Raw genomic sequence first — 18,011 nt, 5'->3', positions numbered from 1 at the left:
AAACTATTATTGAACTAAAAACTATTTATTGTATAAAATTTATTTTCCAGTTTTGTATTTTTTATTAAATGTGTGGTAATAAAAACTACAATTTTGAAAAAAGAATTCCCGGTAAGCAATTACCATATGAACGGAAAAATTATTAAATGAATGGTTTAAATACCGTGTAGTTGGTTTTTTGAAACATGGCATTTTTTTATAAGAAATGTACACCATTCATTACGGTAATTTTACCAGAATTTTTTCTCTCCGTGCATTATCTACATTTTTATCGGCTATACACAGGGGGAAAAAAATCTATATAAATTAAGTTTAAGCATTTTCAGATGTTTATATAAGCGGGACCCTATAACGAAAAATGACTCACATCTAGTGGTTAGTATTTTGTATATACAACATTAATTGAACGTTTAAGATTTTTAGGAAGAAAAGTATAAATTAAGAATTTTAACTCTTGAAAATATTAATAGTTTAGGTTTTAAATTCGCTTGTGATTTATTAAAGTTAAATTGGAAAGCACTAAATATTTTTAAGCATTCTGATCATATTTCATATTTTTAAGCCAGTATCTCATTTCATAAATTTGTCCAGATATAGATTGACTAAGAGCAGTAGCTAAGATTTAATCATTGTTTATTCATAAGATATCACCCGTCTATTAGAAACAACATTGTTTTTGTGACAGTCTATTTAAGTCTAATGAGACAGCCTGATCCGTATAAGTTAACTTACTGATCTTGTCCAGCCTTGGCACAATCCATAAAATGGAGAAAAATCAAAAAAAATATTTTGAAAGGCCTTTTCAAAAAACTGCATAAACAGCAATAATTTCAAACTAAATAGATTGTTTAAAAACAAATTAATCCATTGAAGAAAATGACTTGCTTTTTCCAAAACTCTTCAACCATTTACTTGATCTGGTGGAATTAAAATTAATTTTTTTCCCTTTAAGTTTAAAAAATATTTTATTGCTACATCAGAAAGTGGATGAAAAATCAAGTGGCATAATTTCTTCTTTGACACATAGTGACAAATGAAGTTCAATAAATGAAAAAGAATTAATATTCATAATGTTTCATTTATTGATGTGGAAGGTTTCGGTATCATTATTAAACTTCACTAACGCATGAAATAGGATAGAAAATAATAATATCTTAAATATCTATAAAATCTGAACTAAATTTATGTTTTCAGGATATCCTCCAGTTCCTGGCACCATCACAGTGGTCCCCGTACAATTCGGAGACACTCCTATGCAAGTGACATGTAGTAATTGTCACAAAACAGTTATTACCACCACTGTAGCCGAGAATGGCGCATGCGCATGGATTGCAGTTTTAGTGATGGTTTTCGTTTTGTAAGTAAAGCATTACAATTTAAATTAAATTGCTGAACAATGTAAATGGGATACCTGCAAGTGACGTAGTGTGGGTATTCCGATTGGTTGTTGAAACCTGTCATTTGTTTACGTCAGCAACTGTTCTTTTCATTCTTTTTCGAGTAAACCTAGCCCATCAAGCATCAATTTTCCTAAATGATACATTCTATATTCTTACACAAAAATTTTAAATTTTTTTACTGTATATTTTTTACTTAACACAAAGCCATGTAGAACATTAACAAACTAATTATACATCGAAGTTGCCAGGTACACAAAAAAAAATATATATATATATCACGATTACAATAAAATACATAAACAACTAATAAATCCAAACTAAGTCAGAATCATATTTCAATAAATTCGATGTGTGATACGGCATTGTATTTAATTAACTTCACGTTAATTAACATTCTAACTTATGTGAAGAAACTTAGCTCATCTTTAAACGCCATTTTGCTTATAAACGATCAGCTGGTACTGACGTCATAGGTCACATGTGTGGGTATCCGTGGTCTTCTTCTTGAAATGCTAGTACCCAATTGTTATGAGATTATGCTGTAAGTTGCTAAAAATCGCAAATTCCAATAAGAAAAATGTGCTTTAAAAATATACTAGGGTGTCACTTTTATTGAACAAAAGTAATTACAAAATGTCCCTTAAGCGTTTTCATTTATTTCGCTCTTTTACGCTTCGAAAAAAAGTTTCAGTAACATTGCAGGAATGCTTGAAATGATTTGAGTGCCGCAGCGTAAATTATGCATGCAGTCATCTTTAAGTTGAGGAAATTATTTAACACGTTTTGTTGTTAATAACTGATTTAATTATTTTTCCTCAAATTTAATTTGTGATTACGTATTATACTTGACAAATATACTTTAACTTGTGTATCAATTTACTTTTTATTGAATACAATATGCAGGGTGATTTACTACAACGGTTGATTGATTTTTTCATTTGCGTCGCACTAGAGCTGCACAATGGGCTATTGGCGACGGTCTGGGATACATCCCGGAAGATTACTACAACGGTTATAAACTTGAAGAAGGGGCCTCTCTGGCCGAGCGGTATCGCCTGCCAAACGCTCTGTTAAGCGTGAAGGTGGCTGGTTCGAATCCCTGGATGTATTCTTTGTGACGTTCTTCTACTTGGCAAAGGTTTATAAGCCTTAATTGAGCACACAAGTCTGCAAATGTATGTTGTACCAATAAATAAAAAAAAACTTAAAGGATATACAGGAAAGGATTCACATAGTATGGATTTTATTTTAAAACCGGCGTTGAACAGCCAACAGAATTCTGAGTTTACTACTACGAATGTTCAACTCCGTAGGCTTGTAATTTTAAACCGAATCCAGAAGACAAAGGAACTCCTGGATCAAGTATCGGGAGAAATTTGCCTTTGTGGTGTAACTAACGCCTACCGCAGCTTTTTTAACTCTATTTAATGCATTTAAGTTGAGGATTACGTTTCGATATTAAAAGTTTGAAATTTATAAATTATAATAATACGTAATCTCGTAGTATCAACACTTGTACCTTGATATAAAATTTCATTTCGTTTTCTCGAATTGTCTGCACGAGCAATATATAGGCAAAATTATTATATAACAGTTCTGTTTTCACAAATTTAACTAAAAAGCATCTATAATAAATGAATTTGCAATGACTTTTTTTTTAATGTTTTAGCTGTCCTTGTTTTTTCATTCCTCTTTGCATCGATTCTTGTAAAGATATTCATCACAAATGCCCATCCTGCGGCTGTCAACTTGGAGTTTACAAGAAATTATAAGCAGAAGGTAAGGCAAATATTTTTTAAATCAAATATTCATTTTATGCAGGCTTAAATTTCATGTAACTTCAATTTAACCTTTAATACCACTGTATTGAACGGTCTGCTGCTTTCAACATAGGAAAATCGACTTCATTTTCTTATCAAATTTCGAAATTAGTAACCAAGTTCGTCAACAAAAGGCTACTGTATGGAAAAACTATAAAAACAATGTTTACAGCAGTATCTTATATTGAAATATTTGAAAAGGAGTTAGTTAATTTCGACATCAGACTACGCCACATTGTTGCCGTAAATAGCACTTATTTTGAAAACATTATTTTCTACTTCTTCTAAGCTAGCGGTACCATCTGTTAATGAAATTAATTTTGAAACTTGGTTAGATTAAATAATTTCGTTTCCAAAACAGAACACAGCCAATGTTGCATTTCTACCTCTAATCGTTTGTTCCTAATTGATTTTTTAAATCGTCGATTGCTAAATATACCTACTGAATAGTTTCTCAATTTGTACTTAGAGTACCCGAGTACCACTTTCTTAAAAAAGCTTCCGCCATTGTACTTGCAATTTTGATGTTCAACCGAAACATGTGGGATAAGACCGAGTAGTAGGGTGAGAACGGGTACATCGGCAGTGTCAAAATTTGTTCTATTTTCTAACGGACAGACTCTAAATTATACTTACCCTATTACATGCTGTTGTCAAGGATACTTACCCTATTCACATGCTGTTGATGAATTCGCAGCAATAGTAGATAAAATCGTTTTACTATGTCAACTCTGTAATCTTCTTTTGTTTTTTAAACCACCCTTATTTATTGATCATAACAGTTACAAAAATTATTTTTAATTCAGCTTCTTAATACCATAACGAACAATAAGGATTTAGTCCAACAGTACCAATGTTCCGTTTCTATAACCTCTGTACCCTTCCCCCTTGATGTGTGTATAACCTGTACTTGAAAAAGTTGCAATGCAACAGAGGAAGTAACTACATCGCATGCATAATATTTTTAATATGCCATATAAAATAAAAATGTCTGCTACTTTTTCATTATAATTTTAGTATTACAAAATTTCTCCGAGTTAAAATATTATAATTACATAATTTCTCATATAGTTGACTTATTCCAGAAAAAAAACAACATACAGTGAAACTTCTCCTAAAGGCCACCTCTACTTAAGGGCCAATATTTTGAGGAACGAAAATTTTCCCCACAGACATAATGTTAATTTTCCTCCCATTAGAGGTCCACATTTTCCTGACTACCTCCAATAAAGGCCATTTTTCCCCCGTCCCATGAGTCCCCCGTGCCATATTTATCAAACCAAGAAACGCTAATAGAAGTAAATAAACTGATATCCCAATCCAAGGCATTAATAAGTGATGCGATTTTAACTAATTTGTTTTATAGAGTTAAGGAATCATTAGAAACTAAAATTGTTTGCGAAAAAATTGCAAAAAGTGAACAAACTTCAATTGAAAATTTTTTTAAACATGTATAAAAACTTAAAATGCTAATAAACAGTTTTTTTCTACATAAATTTTGATTTCCTCATTTTATTTTCTGGTCACCCCCATAAGGGCCAATTTTCAAAGGAAGGACAGGTGGCTTTTACCGAGAGGTTTCACTGTATTTATAAAAAAAGTAGTGCATCTAGGACTTAACAGGAATCATATAATGTACACAACTAAACAACGAATATTTTGATTAAATCTAACAGTTTCTTGTTCAAATCTTCACCCCGGTCTTACCCCAAAGTTTCTTTTTCTTCTTCTAAAACGAATATAACTAAGATATCATTACAGAGAAACGAACACTATTTGTGAATTGTTTAATAAATGCATGTTTCCTTCAGTACCAAAGGCGTAAGATTCGTTTTAGATTAGATTTAACATCTACCCTTAGTTTGCATTCAAAGTCAACAAACATTCCTCAGTTTGTTTTGGAAAAGAAGAAGATAATTGAACTGAATTTCTGCTGTATGGCTGAATATTTTCTCAAGTGTTGCAATGTTGTAAGGAATGATCAAAATTAATATATGATTCCCACTGAACGCACGTTTATCGAGAATTTCTAGAAATGATTTTATTATTCTTGATAAAAAACTTTCATGTGAAGTCAGATTTATGTGAACTGATGCTATACAATTTGCTCAATGGATTTCAAAAAAATTGTATTGCCTTAAATTATGAATATGTTGTTGCCAGATTAACATTCCAACAGACGAAAAGTGATTGCAAAAGATATGTACACTACTGGCCATTAAAATTGCTACACCAGGAAGGCGACATACCACGAACGTGAAGTTTGCAGGACGGATAAAGCATGCTGTGGTATGCAAATGATTATCTTATAAGCGCTTTCATGCAAACCAGGCGGCAGTAGCGACACCTACAATATCTGTAAAAGAAGAGACAGTAAGTTTGTCACACAGAAATTCAATTTAAGCGTTGTTCTGGGGTAAAAAAGTTTTTGTCATACCTCGTGTAAGGAGAAAGTCCTACCAACACGTGTCCGAGTTTGATCGAGGTCCGGTTTATCATACCGACGTATGGTCTATCATACCGACGTATGGTGTATCATACGCTCGTGTTGGTCTACATCCCATGACTGTTAGCAGAATATGGAATCGATGGGTTCATGACGGTGATGTGGAACACCGTGTAGAATCTCAGCGGGCCACCATCACTAACAGCCGAGAAGACAGACTTGTTATCCACATGGCCTTAAGGGATCGTACAGCTACGTCACGAATCCTGAGTTAACACGGGGTCATTTGCAAGACAACCAAGGGTTTCCACGAACAATTCGACGACGTTTGCAGCAGCATGGACTGTCGCCACGACGACCATGGCTTCGGCTACCCTTGACGTCGCATCACAGGTAGGAGAGTATGATCAACGACGAACCTGGACACAGGAATGGCATGACGTCTTTTCAGACGAATCCAGGTTTTAAACACAGCATCATGATGGCCACATCCTGGAGAACACCCATTGGCAGCATTTTAATTAAATAAAATCTTCTCACATCACCCAATCTTGGCCAAGCAGCTTTCCAGGGTTCTATAGTTTAATTGCTACGGTAGGTATACCACATAATTTTGACACTGGCCAAACGACGTGTACAGGATCAGAGCTGGTACCACTCTCTCCAATCATTTACACAATTCTTATTGCAAAGAATATCAATAAATTTAATTTAATTCCACAAAAAAAAAAGTTATGTTTTGCACAGCTCATTTTTTTCCCCTTTATACATTAAGAGCATAATATAAATAAGAGACAAAAGGTGTTAATCTACCTAAAATAAAGTTATTGGCTCAAATTTCACCCATATTATTTTCTAATAAAATGGAATAAAATAAGACTAAGATAGAAGCCATTTTTGTTTCATTCAAATTTGAAATCGTTGTAATTATAAACTTATATATTTCTTTCTTCTTATTGCAGGCACAAGAAAAGCAATTGGCCAAATATGAAGCATGACTTATTTGTTGACATTTTTAATGCAGGAACTATTTTTATTACATTTCTAAATTAAATAGCTCATGACATGACAAACCAGTATTACAGCCAAAATATTTTTATTGTATAAAATTGTGATTAAGAAATCAAAATTTAACCCATAAATGATTGTAAATAGATAGAATTTTGATTTCTTCATCACAGTCCCAATGCAGCATTATTTTTCTTACACAAAAAAGCAAAGAACGTGATCAAAAAACAGTGAAGGGTGTTTATTATATGTTTACATTATATTTTATGAATCAATTACGTGATCAGCTGCTAAATGTTTTGTTTTCCTGCATACATGTTGAAAAAAACAAGTTTAAATATGCAGATATTAATAAAAATCCTATTTTTGTTACTTTGTTTTTCGTTGAATGAAGGTATGATTAATTCATGCAAACTATGTAAACTAAGTTTTACTTAGCAAGCAATTTCTGTCACAATAAAAGCTTGAGAAAGAAAATATGTGTTTATTTCATTGAGAAAAACAGGTAAAGCTAAGAAATTCACAAAAAGACAAATTAACCATTAGAGTAGATTAACAATTTCTTCTCATATTCTTGATATATTTACACTTTATGATTACACATAATGTTGATGTACTTCAAAACTTGAGAACGGAAATATATTGTGCTGCTTTGAGGAGAACTGCTGCAGAATGAAAATCTGGGGCTATCTGTTGCGACACGACACATTACATGTTAACAAGAGCGAGCACATTTCTAATGGGGGTGCAATGGCGAAATGAAGGTGTCCATTGGTTTACTCACTCTGACCCTATTAAATGGACTTTGCTACGTAACCATGGTACCTGCCAAGATGCAAGACTGATGTTTGAAGGAGTTCTCCTGAAAGCAGCACTAAATGTTTATTTCATTGGGGTGAAAAAGGTAAAAACAAAAGAAATTCACAAAAAGGCAGATTAACCATTAGAGTAGATTAACAATTTCCCATATTCTTGATATATTTACATTTTATGATTGCACATGTTCTTCATATACTTAAATTCCTGTTCTAAGTCAACTAACATAACAATTTGCTAAAGACCTAGTAACAGTCCTTACCAGCGAACCACTTCATTAATACCTATTCACAAATTTCTAAGGTGTTGCCTAATTTGCTTTTACCATACTAACAATTCAAGTCACATAGCAACAAGGATTATCAAACCTTCTATGCGAACTTTAGGAAGTTGTAAGTTGAATTCAAAGTTAGCTAAGAATTTCTTAAAAACCTAGTAACAGTTCTTACTAGTGTGCCACTTCAATAATGCCTATTCACACATTTTTAAGTATATGATGTTGTCTCAATGTTTTTTTTGTACTACTAATTTTAGTCATACAAGGATTATAAAACCTTCTACGTGAGCTTTAGGAAGTCGTAATTAAAAAATAAATATAAGTAAATTTTCTAAAAAAAGGCAAATAAAAAATTATAGGTCAATTAATATTAAAAGAATTGTAAAAGTTAACTATTATATAAGAATTAAAAAATTCCGAAAAATAAAGTAAGGAAAAAAAATAGTATATATAAATTTCTATTAGATGTTTGAGTTGTGATCGTGATTTGGAAATAAGAATTAATGAAAATATAAGAAAAATTGCAATCACTCCTCATTTATTTTATTTAAATTTAAGGGCTCTGATTCAATTATCACCAAAAAATTCTAAAACAAATCTTACATTATTGTTTTAGTATTAAATTAAATATTAAAACAATCCAGTTTTATAATTTTAATTTACATGAAGCTTTGTATTATTCGGAGCAAGTCTCCGAAAAATGTAGGTACTACTGCCTTTTATTTTGAATTTTAAAAATGTGATAAAATAGAAAAAAAATTAGAACATTTTCAATTGTAAAATTAATGTTTAAAAAATCTATCCAATTGTTATAATTGTAAATAAAAATAAAGGAAAAAAATTGAATATAACTAACTGATGTGGGGGGGCTAGAGTTTTAAACAGCTCTGCCTAGACTGAACCTATCGAATCGTTAGCGGTTGGTCTTAACTTGATTAACTCGTCCCTGATTAAATATAAAAACATAAAACAAATTTTCTAACTTATTGAGTGTTAAAAATAAACATCAAAAGGTGAAAGGTTTTATGTACCCACATCTTCTAAAAAGCAAAAGAACACCACACTGAATATGAAGTTTCTTCTATACATTTGAACAATATTGCTTTTTTTTTAAAAAATTATCAAATTTTATTAAGTTTTGAATTTAAACTGTGTTTGCAAGAATTATACATTTCATTTTCTTAACTCAGTTATTATATTATTTCAAGGGAAAGTCTTTCAAAAAGGATTAAGTGTTTTAGATTTTAACTAAAAAACAGAGCAATTCAAAAAAATAAATAATTGTTGCTATAAAAATTTACGTTCAAACATTTTTTATCCAAGTAATATGGAATAATAAATAAATAAAAGTAGAAAACAAAAGACATTAACAGAAAAATACATAAAAACTTAAATATAATGACAAATGTTGTTACACAAAAATTTATTGGAGACAAGATATTCATCCCAATTAGTAAATTTACATTCATAATTAAGCTAATATATTTTCTACACAAAATAAATATATATGCATTCATCTTTCATTTAAAACCATAAAATACTGAATCATTTGGTGATAATTTGAAGTATACTTATTTCAAAAACAAAACATTATAAATATAAATACGAATAAGTAAAATCAATGTCAAATTAGGAAAAAGTTATGATGAATAACAAGTATATACTGAGCACAGGAAAGGTTTTACTTATACATTTTTATAGTGCAAAACAAACAAGATTATAACATTCCATCAAATTAACACAAAACGTTAAATATGTTATGCAATGTTATAAAATTTTAAATGATCCTAGACATTACGATTATTCATAAACTAAACTTAATATTGCTCAATAACTTAACTAATGTTTTGCAATAACTCAATTTGATGATCATCTTATTGTAGCAAAACTTACAATTTCATCGATAATTAAAAAGGAGGGATGAGTTTTCATGATGGATTTTTGTATTTTACCTAACTGATTCTCAATTGCAAACACAATAAAAATTTATGGATCTATAAACTTCAAGCACATTCTGAAAAAAACTTAAGTAGTAATAACTCATCAGTAACATCAACCTTATTTGCATGAACTAAATCATTATTGACAATAAATATTAGTCATTGAAACATAAAGCACTAATTTAATAGTCTTCTCAAAAAGTAATATTAATGAAAACTTAACATTGTTCCTATCTTCAACTTTACTACAACTCTTCAATCAATGTTATTAAAAAATACTATGTAACTAAAACTATATTTATTATACACTACAGAACTGTACACAATAGAGAAGACTACTTTAATAATTATAATTTCTTATGGCCCTTTGGTAGAAAAACATACTTAAAAAATAATTTAAAGATTTCAATTGTGTGTTTCAATACCCAATAAAAAAAAATAAAAAACATTCAATTTTATTTCAAAAAAGTATTAAATTCTAATTTTTAAAAAAAATCTATTTATACTAACGTCATTGAAAGAATGGTTAACACTGTGAAAGCAACAAGCTTTCTTAAACTAGAATGAGAACAAAGACAGACTCCATAGAGAACTTATGGAGTCTGTCTTTGCTAATATTGTTTTTATGAGGTATTTAATATTGTTTTATGAGGACTTAAGTTTATATAAGTTAACATATAATAAGAATTTTCCAAGACTTATTGAATCATATAACAAGACTTAAGTTTAATTAAAAATGTTCAAAACAATAAATTAAAGAGAAATGTGTTGCTATCTTATGAGTTTTATTGCTCATTTTCACCTTTTATTTGTTTCAACAACAATTTCTCTTAATGAGATTATTTGTTTCCTACTTGATATCAATTTAAGAATTGCAAAACTCACAAAAACAATAGTGTACAAAAGAATAACTCTGCAATGGATAAATACAAGTATAACTAATTTTAACAATTGGATAAACTCTAGGTTTTAGAGTAACAATTGATTACAGAAAATAACTCTAAAACCTCTTTATTTTATTTATTTTTTGCCATGACCACACCCCCATTTAGCTTTATATGGTTAATCATCCACAGTTATCTTTCGAACTAAATATTAATTTAAATTAAATAGGGAACACGTAAATATTTCCCATTGTAGTAGGTAATCCTTTAATTACATATAAATTATATTGTTCTTAATCGTAAACATTAATAAAAATATTCATTATTATCTATTATCACCTATGTATATGTAGCAAATACTAAAAAATACCAAGCTTTACATCAAAGTTGGCAATTCATCAAAACACTGGCAAAAACTGGAAGAAACTGCATGTAATGGAAAAAACTAAAAAAATAAAAATAAAAAAAGAAGAATACAAATGTTTAGAAATACCATAAGAATAGCTTAAATTTAATATAGTGCAATGAAGTTAAAAAGTTAATAACTTCTACTACAAAAAATAAATAAAACTATTTATAAACAGAATTTCAAAAATTTATGTTTAAGAGTCGATTTAGGTATTCATACTTAACAGTATTTGATTAAAAACTTATTCAATATGTCATTTTCAGTAGTGCGTCGGTATGTTTATCTGATCTGTTAATTAAGGGGTATTAATAAAATTTGATTAAATTATTTTAACAATTTTTTATATAATTATAAAATTCATTTGCATAAAATATTGTAAAATCAAAGTTATTAAAATTCTTTTAGAAATTTATTGATTTATTTGTATTACAACTGTTGCTTTTCAGTTTCTGCTTATTTTATAATTAGTTTCTGCTTATTTTAAAAGCTTAAAAATAAATGCTACTATTTAAACTCAATTGTAATTATAAACTATTTTAATATTTATAAAGTTTTTCCCACTGTGAAAGAAAATCTTGCTTAACATAAACCTAATTAACATTTTGACAAATTTCACTGCCTGATTCTTTTACCATACAAAATGTAAAACATACATACTTAAATAAAGAAATCCATAAAAAAATTGAGAATTGTAGTACTTTTTAAGAAAATTTTAATACATCACACTTTTACTAAGAATCACTCTGTTTTCTCTTAACGCCTGTCTTGAAACTTTCTTTTTCTAAGTCCTCATACTCGCTGACTGGCTTATGAATTGCAGAAGCAACATCCATCCATTGTAAGGCTTTTACAATTTTATCCTCATCTGATGGACATTTATCCCAGTTCCAAAAAGTAAACTCTTTGAAGGATCCTACAAGCTTAAAATCTCGCTGTTCCTCAGACATGGCAGTTTTTTTATTCTCACTCACGACAACACCTTTATAGCCAACAGGGACTTCTATCTTTTGTCCTAATAAAGGATGGCCTCTTAAAAAAACATATCGTTGTTAGATTCACAAAAAATTACTTATAATAATTACTAAATAAAAAATGATTCATTATTAACAAATTTAAATGAAAAATTACAATATGTGCAATGTCACAAATATAATGAAATATTCTACCTAGTCAAAAAACTCAACCAAAACATGAAATTGAAAATATTGATCATCTAATAGCAAATAGTGAAAAAATAAGATGACATTTGAGTTACTATTTCATCAGCGAGCTTTTGATTCTGGACAAAGCTCAAAATGTGTGTATAAGGAAATAGACATAATTTGAAATATGTGTTAAGAAAATTTAAATGCTTGAGAAAATGGGTGCAGCAGATAATGCTTCCGCCCACTTTTTAAATCAATTTTAACAAACTAACTGTTTAAAAACAAAGCATAATCATTATGGTGCTAAGTCTCAGACTTCAGGATCAGGGTGCTCGGAACAGTACAAATGTAACTTTTCAGGTATCATGTTGCATACACTAAATAAACACTAAAAAGGTTTTAAAAAAACTAAATTCATACAATGTCAATTTAATACCAGTATTATAAGTTCATAGGATCTGTGACAGCTGTGTAAAAAGAACTGATGACTGTTAAATCTTTTGAACAGAGACTTATTTTTAAAATATTTTCGAAAAGCTTTGGGCAAACGGACGTACAGCACATTATGAATCTAATTGGATCCATAAGTTTATCCTTTAAAAAAAGGAAAACTTTTAGAGAAGTTTGAAAAATTGTACAAAATACTATGCCCATTTTCCTAAACATACATTTTGAGCTATGATCAGAATTAGAAGTTCACTAACAATCTTTATTCATTTTTACACTATTTTATGATAATTCACATCATTTTAAGATCTAGCCTGAAGAAATGCAAATTTCATCTTCATGGTGCTTTCTGAAGTACTACTGTCAGATGATACAGTTACCTACTCACAAGATATAAGATATGGTAGAGGATATTATAAATAAATTGATTGAAAAAATAACCAGGAACAAAATTCGTATTATTACAGCTGGGTGACAAGGCTAATGATAATAACAAATATGCATATTTGATATTCCACAAATGTTCCATAGATGGGAATGATATTTCTAAAAACCTACTTTCTCGCTAAAATATTTTTCAAGATCAAAGGTCCGCGACTTGTTAGGGTTTATAAATGAATATAATTTAGATTTCACCAAGTGCAAAAGCACTTATTAAATGCAAAGCTCCTATTGTAACTGAGGACTCATTTTGTATAATTCACAAGAAAGTAAACAGGAAAACAAGTCTGGTGTTAGAATGTGAAGTAAATGTAATTAATTTTATTAAAAATTAGGTCTTAAAAAAAAACTATGAGATAATATGGGATTTGTACACTTCAATTTACTACACTACAGCAGTTCTAGATGGCTGTCATTGTACCTAATGTTTTATCACAAAGTTTTGAATTATGACAAAAAATACTATGCTAAATGATATAAGATGTTTTAATTAAACTAGCATATTTATGTGATATTTTTGAGAAAATGAATTACCTGCATTTCACACTACAGAAAAAACATGCACCCTTAGATGTAACAAGAAGAGAGTTCAGGCTTCATTAAAGATCACAAGTTTTAGAGAAAAAAATAAAGGAAGGTGCAATCAAATAATGATTTTTAATAATGCATCAAATTTAATGAACAGCTCTCTAACAATGTAAAAAAACTTTTTTAGAAAATAGCTATTACAGTTTATCATCAATGTTCTCCCCGAATTTAATTCTGTATAGGAAAAAAATAGTTTTGAGCAGTTTTTGCAACAAGGTAAGTGAATAAGGGAATCAGCAATAAGGTAAGGTTAATAAAATATGAATAAGGTATTTGATACCTGGTTAGGTTTTACAATAATGATTTAAAATTCTTTTATTGATAACTTGAGTTAAACATTTAAAATATTTTTAAGCTATTTAACAGAAAAAGAAATTATCGATTGGCAATATTTTAATATATTATGAAATTTTATCTTTGATGATCTATAGAAGGAAACTTAACAAAATAATAAGAAGTTAGATAAATAAGTTTAAATCAACTGTTTCAATGTAACTAAACACTATAAAATGCATGTAGAAAAAAAAAGCAATGTGAAATCAACTTAGTTATTATGAATTGAACTATATAATGAATTGAAGCTTAACTTTTACTAAACAAAATACAAACTTATATTTTTGGAAATGATACATATTTCCTTACAATAATTTTTAACATTAATGTCATTAAAACTCATATTTCACATAGATAGTGAATCCTTTGTATTATAAGTATATACTCATTTTGAGAATATCTAACATTCTATTCATTTGAATGTATACTTATATCTATTAACACATCAAATGTATTTATAATAAATATATTTTTATAAAATATTATCATAAACTTTCACACAGCATGCAACATATTTTTAGGTTTTTCTGACCATCTTGATCTTTTTCATGTATTTTAATACAGCTGAAAAATATACATTAAAATGTATTGGTTGATTAACATTTAATCAATCTACTTTTTTTACACTAATTGTAAATAGATGTTTTGTTTCAGTGACACTATATGAATTATCATGGAGACAACAAAGCTTACATTACTGCTATGAGTTTGCATATAATTTTTCACTTTATTATACTGCAGACATCTTGGCAGGATATGAAAAATATGTAGAACTCGACTAAATAAAAACTAAGTTTGTCATTTATTATCCATAACCCTTATTTAAAAATAAAAAAAAAAAAAAAAAAAAAAAAAAAAAAAAAAAAAAAAACACTACAATGAATCGAAATAAAATATAATTCACGTGTTTCGCTCATGAAAAATTAAATATACTTCAATACACACTTATTTAAAATAAAAAGAACTACCTCATGGAGCAACTGAGTACCTCATCTTTGACACGAATGTACGGAGTAAAATAATTCGCAACATTACATTTTCCATTATGGTTGATTTTACAAGGCATCAAATGACACGTTAAATTTTCTGGAGATTGTACTGCACAAGCATCTAAGGAAATAGTCAAAGACATTTTCAGTTCTAATCAAATTGAAATACTACTTTTTATTTTTACCGCGAAACGTTTTGTTTGGATAAAGATTAGAGCAATTGGATCTACCTATTTCTGTGAAACTCAATTCCTTCTTTTCTCATTAATTTTCAAATTCAAGGGACAGTTCACACTAAATGCGATTTACACGTAGCCAATCAACATGGAGAAGAAAGGAACGTTTGATTGGTCAGTTTCACAGGGGAAAATTTTTTCTACTAATCGGATTCTCATTCCTTGTCGACGATGATTGGAGGTGCGTAAATTGTATGCAGTGAGAATGGACATTGCAGCAGGGTCTCTCTGATGGATGGTACTTTCAATATGAGTGTAAACCATATATGGCAATGTTACTTTTAATAAGTAACGAGTAAAAGTACAAGTATTTTTAAAAAAAGTAACGAGTAAAAAGTAAAAAGTTCTTATTTTAAAAAGTAACGAGTAAAAAGTACAAGTAAAAGTACAAGTACTAAACAAAAAAAGTAACGATTTAAAAGTACATTTCTAGGAAATCGAAAATTCAAAGTAACCTAAAATTTTATTGAATAATATTCTTATGTTCTTTAATGTTTTTGCAAAATTGTTGTTATTTATTTAATTATTTTTAATTTTGAAAGTTGTGGACATTAATTTATTTTTAAATTCGGAAGAATATTATAATATAATTTTATAATATAATCGTATAGTATAATTTTAAAATCAAATATAAATTTAATATCAAACTTTTTACGGAACAGTCTACAGAACAGAACAGTCTACAGCAGTGTTTCCTAACGTGGGGCCCACGCCCCACCGGGGGCAAATTTGATTGTAAAGGGGGGCATTTCAAAAATGGACTCGACATGAGTTTAAACCTTTTGCTCTGGGCCATTTAAATGCAATGCGAGATTTCGGTGACAAAATCGAAAGAAAAAAGCAAATTCTTAAATAATTGCGGTCAATAAATATTATGTGACTTAGAGATTTTTTAAGCGACACACCTGAAATGAAGTATCTGTTTACAGTCATGCATGGTAAAGCATTTGTGAGTTATTTAGCCAATATCTTCGAGAAACTGAATAAGAAACTTCAAGGAACAAATAAAGCCCTTATTGATGCAAAAGCGAAGATATTTGGCTTCATTAAACTTATTGAGTTATGCCAGAAATATATTAACAAAAACTTTGAACAGTTTCATTGTCTCCAAAAATGTGAAGTAAATGATACCGCTTTACTTGTTAATGTCTATCATCTGAAAATTCTATCGGCTGATTTAAAAGAAAGATATTCTGATTTAAAACAAATTTATTTTCCAACATGGATGTTGCAGTCCATGTTAGTGGATGTGTCTGATATATCAAGAAAAACTTGCAGAAATGCAAAATGATGTGTCAGTTAAAACTTTATCTAACATGAAAGGAGTGATGGCATGGCTTCGTGAGGAAACAGAAGACAAATACCCAAATTCAATCAAATGTGCAAGAAAACTATTGTTACCGCTTCCATATTCATATTTAGCTGAATGTGGATTTAATGTTGTAAATGATTTTATTGGTAAAAAAAAGAAATCGTCTGGATATAACACAACGGGGAGACTTGAGGCTGAAGCTAACCAAATTGGAACCTAAGATAAATCTACGTGCAGCAAGCATCAAGGGCAAGAATCTCACTAAATTAAAATATTAAATTATTATAGAAAAATCTTTATAAAGACTTAATCTGCATAAAGAATCTTAAAATTATTTCGAATTTGAATTTTAGTTTTTCATTATATGTTCTGAAAATTTACTTACTTTGTTTCGCTAACAATTTCCTAAGTTTCTTAAGTGAGCACTTCGATTTTTTAATATTAAAAATTATGTATACGTTACAGGGGCCTCCATCAGGGGGTAGGTGGGCGCGCGATGCGCCCACTTAAAGCTTGGGGGGGGGAATTTTTACACTAAATAAAAGAAATAGTTTGGGGGGTGATTTAGACGAGAGAATTTTTTTTAAGTACATAAATAAAAGAAGCATTGTCATATTATGAGCAAGCAAAGTAGCACTATTTCGAACAAGTTTACATGGAAGGGGGAAGTTAGCAAATTTTTTTTGGGGCGGGGGATGAATGCGCCTAAGAGTTTGGGGGGTGGGTCCACTGATATGTTACATAGGGTGCATAAGAATTTTGGAAAGGCTTAGGTGCGGCATGGTACAAAAAAGTTTGGGAAACACTGGTCTACAGTTTTATTTGTAACAATGTCTAATGCTGAAGTCATGCGAGAAAATCATTTTTCGAACATTTCTGCCTAACGGAATAATTAAAATTTGTAAACGAATTTTAGTATCAGCGGCTAAATTAATACCCTCGAGTTTTCGAGAGTTAAAATAGTAATTATAATAGTTTTCAATAGCACAAATAGTTCTGAAATTCTTAGAGATTTGACTGGGCGTTGTTTGACAAGGTCGGGTTCTTAAACACAATTTTAGTAAAAAGTGTACTAGGTAAAAATGTATTTAGTAAAAAATGTATTAAGCCAAAAATATATTATTTGTGAGTTCAAAAAGAAAATTGAAAAACGTAATAACAAAATCTAACATTTTTTATTTAAAATGTATTGAATAAATGCATAAAACTGGAAAATGAATAAAAATAACTTGCTAATAAATATTTTTTTTCATTTTGCAAAATAATTGCATTTCGAGAGTGGTGTCACTGAGTCTACTGCCAGAATTTCTCAGAACGTGCTAAATAGCCACGCTGAATAAGCGTTCCACGGGAGCACTAGAAGGTACTGCAGTATTATATTTCACATATAATTCTTTTACGATTGGATATCGATTCAAAATTGATATACTTTCCGTTTCGACATTTGAGCTCATGTATGCCATAAATTCTTCTGTCGCTAGTGATTGGCATGATGTTTTCAGCTTTAGATAATTTGAAAT

At 29.5% G+C, this 18,011-nt stretch overlaps 2 protein-coding genes across 5 annotated transcripts in view; one reads left to right on the top strand and one right to left on the bottom strand.

The window, feature by feature from the left end:
• The window catches only part of LOC107441148 (lipopolysaccharide-induced tumor necrosis factor-alpha factor homolog), a 17,480-nt gene extending 10,329 nt beyond the window's left edge, over positions 1-7,151 (top strand). For both annotated transcript variants that reach the window (XM_071180198.1, XM_016054300.4), the window contains exons 3-5: positions 1,195-1,357; positions 3,070-3,179; positions 6,629-7,151. In XM_071180198.1, coding sequence (XP_071036299.1) covers positions 1,195-1,357; positions 3,070-3,172 — 266 coding nt within the window. In that variant the 3' untranslated portion in view covers positions 3,173-3,179; positions 6,629-7,151. The remainder of the gene's footprint in view (positions 1-1,194; positions 1,358-3,069; positions 3,180-6,628) is intronic.
• The window catches only part of LOC107441149 (ribonuclease H2 subunit C), a 12,065-nt gene continuing 1,192 nt past the window's right edge, over positions 7,139-18,011 (bottom strand). Inside the window, exons 1-3 of one of the 3 annotated variants that reach the window (XM_071180196.1) lie at positions 14,923-15,170; positions 11,727-12,029; positions 7,139-11,017 (exon numbers count right to left, since the gene is read on the bottom strand). In XM_071180196.1, coding sequence (XP_071036297.1) covers positions 11,732-12,029; positions 14,923-15,086 — 462 coding nt within the window. In that variant the 5' untranslated portion in view covers positions 15,087-15,170 and the 3' untranslated portion in view covers positions 7,139-11,017; positions 11,727-11,731. Of the gene's footprint in view, positions 11,018-11,037; positions 12,030-14,922; positions 15,171-18,011 lie in introns of those variants that run through there. The other 2 variants (XM_016054301.4, XM_071180197.1) reach the window with 2 other exon arrangements.

Source organism: Parasteatoda tepidariorum, chromosome 4, assembly GCF_043381705.1.
Source record: "Parasteatoda tepidariorum isolate YZ-2023 chromosome 4, CAS_Ptep_4.0, whole genome shotgun sequence".
NCBI lineage: Eukaryota > Metazoa > Arthropoda > Arachnida > Araneae > Theridiidae > Parasteatoda > Parasteatoda tepidariorum.
The sequence above is the reverse complement of the archived record's forward strand: the minus strand, read 5'-3'. Positions and strand labels throughout refer to the sequence as shown.